At 41.1% G+C, this 2,780-nt stretch overlaps 1 protein-coding gene across 5 annotated transcripts in view; it reads left to right on the top strand.

The window, feature by feature from the left end:
* The window catches only part of PAFAH1B2 (platelet activating factor acetylhydrolase 1b catalytic subunit 2), a 39,908-nt gene that overhangs the window by 27,226 nt on the left and 9,902 nt on the right, over nt 1-2,780 (top strand). For 3 of the 5 annotated variants that reach the window (XM_017883114.1, XM_017883112.1, XM_017883113.1), the window contains exon 6: nt 1,743-2,362. The exons of the other annotated variants lie outside the window; for them this stretch is intronic. In XM_017883114.1, coding sequence (XP_017738603.1) covers nt 1,743-2,021 — 279 coding nt within the window. In that variant the 3' untranslated portion in view covers nt 2,022-2,362. Of the gene's footprint in view, nt 1-1,742; nt 2,363-2,780 lie in introns of those variants that run through there. 5 annotated transcript variants of the gene reach the window in all.

Here is a 2,780-nt window from a genome sequence, read left to right as displayed (position 1 = left end):
TTTTTTTTTTTTTTTTTTTTTTAATTTGAGATGGAGTCTCGCTCTATTGCCTAGGCTGGAGTGCAGTGATGGAATCTTAGCTCACTGCAACCTCCGCCTCCCGGGTTCAAGTGATTCTTCTGCCTCAAACTCCTAAGTAGCTGGAACTACAGGTACATGCCACCATGCCCGGCTCATTTTTATATTTTTAGTAGAGATGGGGTTTCACCATATTGGCGAGGCTGGTCTTGAACTCCTGACCTCATGATCTGCCCGCCTCAGCCTCCCAAAGTGCTGGGATTACAGGCGTGAGCCACCGTGCCAGGCCAGGTCATGTAGGAATTCGTATGCTGTTGGGATGTTTGGATTTTATTCACAGTTGCTGGGGAGCCAGATCTTTTTTATTGCAAGGCATTTCATTTACTTGTTGAGGTACTTACTTATACCTGCCTTACTCCAGAAAGGACTGTGTTAAGAGTCCACCTGTTCTAGCCGGGCGAGGTGGTGGGCGCCTGTAGTCCCAGCTACTCGGGAGGCTGAGGCAGGAGAATGGCGTAAACCCGGGAGGCGGAGCTTGCAGTGAGCTGAGATCCAGCCACTGCACTCCAGTCCGGGCGACAGAGCGAGACTCCGCCTCAAAAAAAAAAAAAAGAGTCCACCTGTTAAGTATAGTGACTAGTACATAGTATTTGCTTAGGAAATATTTGTTGCTGAGTAATCCTTCCATATTCTTTGTTTTTAAATTGGATATGCAGAAATGTTAATTATGGTGTTATCCATAATGCTAAAACATTGGAAATAACCTAAATAGTAGTATCAATGGAGATGGTTACATAAGTCATTGAATATGAGAGCAGTAATCACATTACAATTAAAAGGGCTGTGTGCAAACAGACTTTATGGTGTATTTAGGTGAAAATGTGCATATTATCTTTAGAATTGCTTGGCTGGGCATGGTAACTCATGCCTAATCCTAGTATATTGCAACTGGAAAAGGGCTACAAGGAGACAAAATTAAAACAGTTGTTCCAGGGTTATTCCAGGGTGAATGGCTCTGATTCATCAAGACAGCATTCATTCCACCTCTTTTTCTTGTAGTATAGTATGGTGTCGTTTCCATGTGGCATTAATAGATGATGTGTATCTATGAGCTGGATTATTCTGACAGCCAAATGGAGAACAGATTGAAGGGCAGACAGCATTGGAGCTGGGAAGACCAATCAGGAGATTTTATAGTAATCAGGATGATTGGAGATAAGTTCCTGAGCTATAGCAGTGTATATAATCAGGATGGAGAAAAGAAAATGACATTTAGGATGCAAAAGTTGAGTAATTTAATGTTAAGTAGATATATGGGATGAGAAACTTGGAGATGTTGGAACGACCAGTTGGTAAAGAGGAAGAGCATAGTTTAATGAATTGTTTTTGGATCAGTTGGGAATGCCTCGGGAACATTTAAATTTGTTTCTGTGGCTGGAAATTTAATATGTAATTCTGAAGCTCTAGGAAGAGATCTGGCTAAAGTATTCAGAGTAGTGGGCCAAAGGACAGGTCCCTGAAGAACACCAACAATTAAGGGACAGAAGGGAACCCATGAAAATACTAAGAAGAAATGGTTAGCTTTCATTCAAACCAGTATTTTCCAGTGTTTTACAAATCAAAGGTGTAGAAAGTGCCAAATGGAGATGTTATCTAAAGTTACAAATAACAAGTAGAGAAAAATAAGTGAATCTTCTAATTTAATGTTTTCCGCTGTGCCCCAGGGTTTGTTACCTCGAGGTGAGAAACCCAATCCTTTGAGGCAAAAGAACGCCAAGGTGAACCAACTCCTCAAGGTTTCGCTGCCGAAGCTTGCCAACGTGCAGCTCCTGGATACCGACGGGGGTTTTGTGCACTCGGACGGTGCCATCTCCTGCCACGACATGTTTGATTTTCTGCATCTGACAGGAGGGGGCTATGCAAAGATCTGCAAACCCCTGCATGAACTGATCATGCAGTTGTTGGAGGAAACACCTGAGGAGAAACAAACCACCATTGCCTGACTGGCTCCCATCAGTGTTACTAGCATCTCAGCTTCCTCAGATCAGTTCTATCACTGGCACTACAGAATCCTTCTCTTTCTTAAGGCACTTTGCATTGTAGAATGTTCCTGGATGTTCATATCTAGTGTTTGAAGGGGAGGAGGGATTTAAACTGGTCCTGTACATAGAAGGTTTGTTTGACAGAGGAGAAAAATTAGCCAAGGAAGATTGTTGTTTAAATTCATTTGAAACCAGAAGGGGACTTTTTAGTTGTATGTGTAACACATTCGTTGAATTATCACTGTTTTCCTAGGACAACATCAAGCCTAAATACTGAACAATATGAAGATTCTTTTCTTGGCCTTTCTGTGGATTATGTCATATATAATAATAATCAGAATCATCCTACTTGGCTTTAAAACACGTTTTTTCCAATTTTTTAAGGTTCATAATTTAGCCTTTTGTTTTTATGTTGCTTAGATTCTCATGTATACTGAATATTTTCTTAACATGTAGCATCAGGTTGAACATGCTTGTCATTCATATATGGAAGATGCTATAGTGTAGAAGTGAGTTTGTTCTGCTTTCTTAATCTTTTCCATGCTTAGCAGTGAAAAACAGGTTTTGCCCCACTAGAGGGACTCTTTGGAGGGTATTATTTTTATGCTGCTGAATATCATGTCTATAATAGACCCGTGCATGCAGCCTTTCCTCCCTATTGCCCTTCATGTCCCCCTTTCCCCCTTCATTCCCCCCTCCTTTTTTTTTCTTTCTTTCTTT

The sequence above is a fragment of the Rhinopithecus bieti genome, unplaced genomic scaffold (genome assembly GCF_001698545.2).
Source record: "Rhinopithecus bieti isolate Rb0 unplaced genomic scaffold, ASM169854v2 scaffold_11964, whole genome shotgun sequence".
In the NCBI taxonomy this organism is placed as follows: Eukaryota; Metazoa; Chordata; class Mammalia; order Primates; family Cercopithecidae; genus Rhinopithecus; species Rhinopithecus bieti.
Note: the sequence above shows the minus strand (reverse complement) of the source record. Positions and strands in the feature narration are given on the sequence as shown.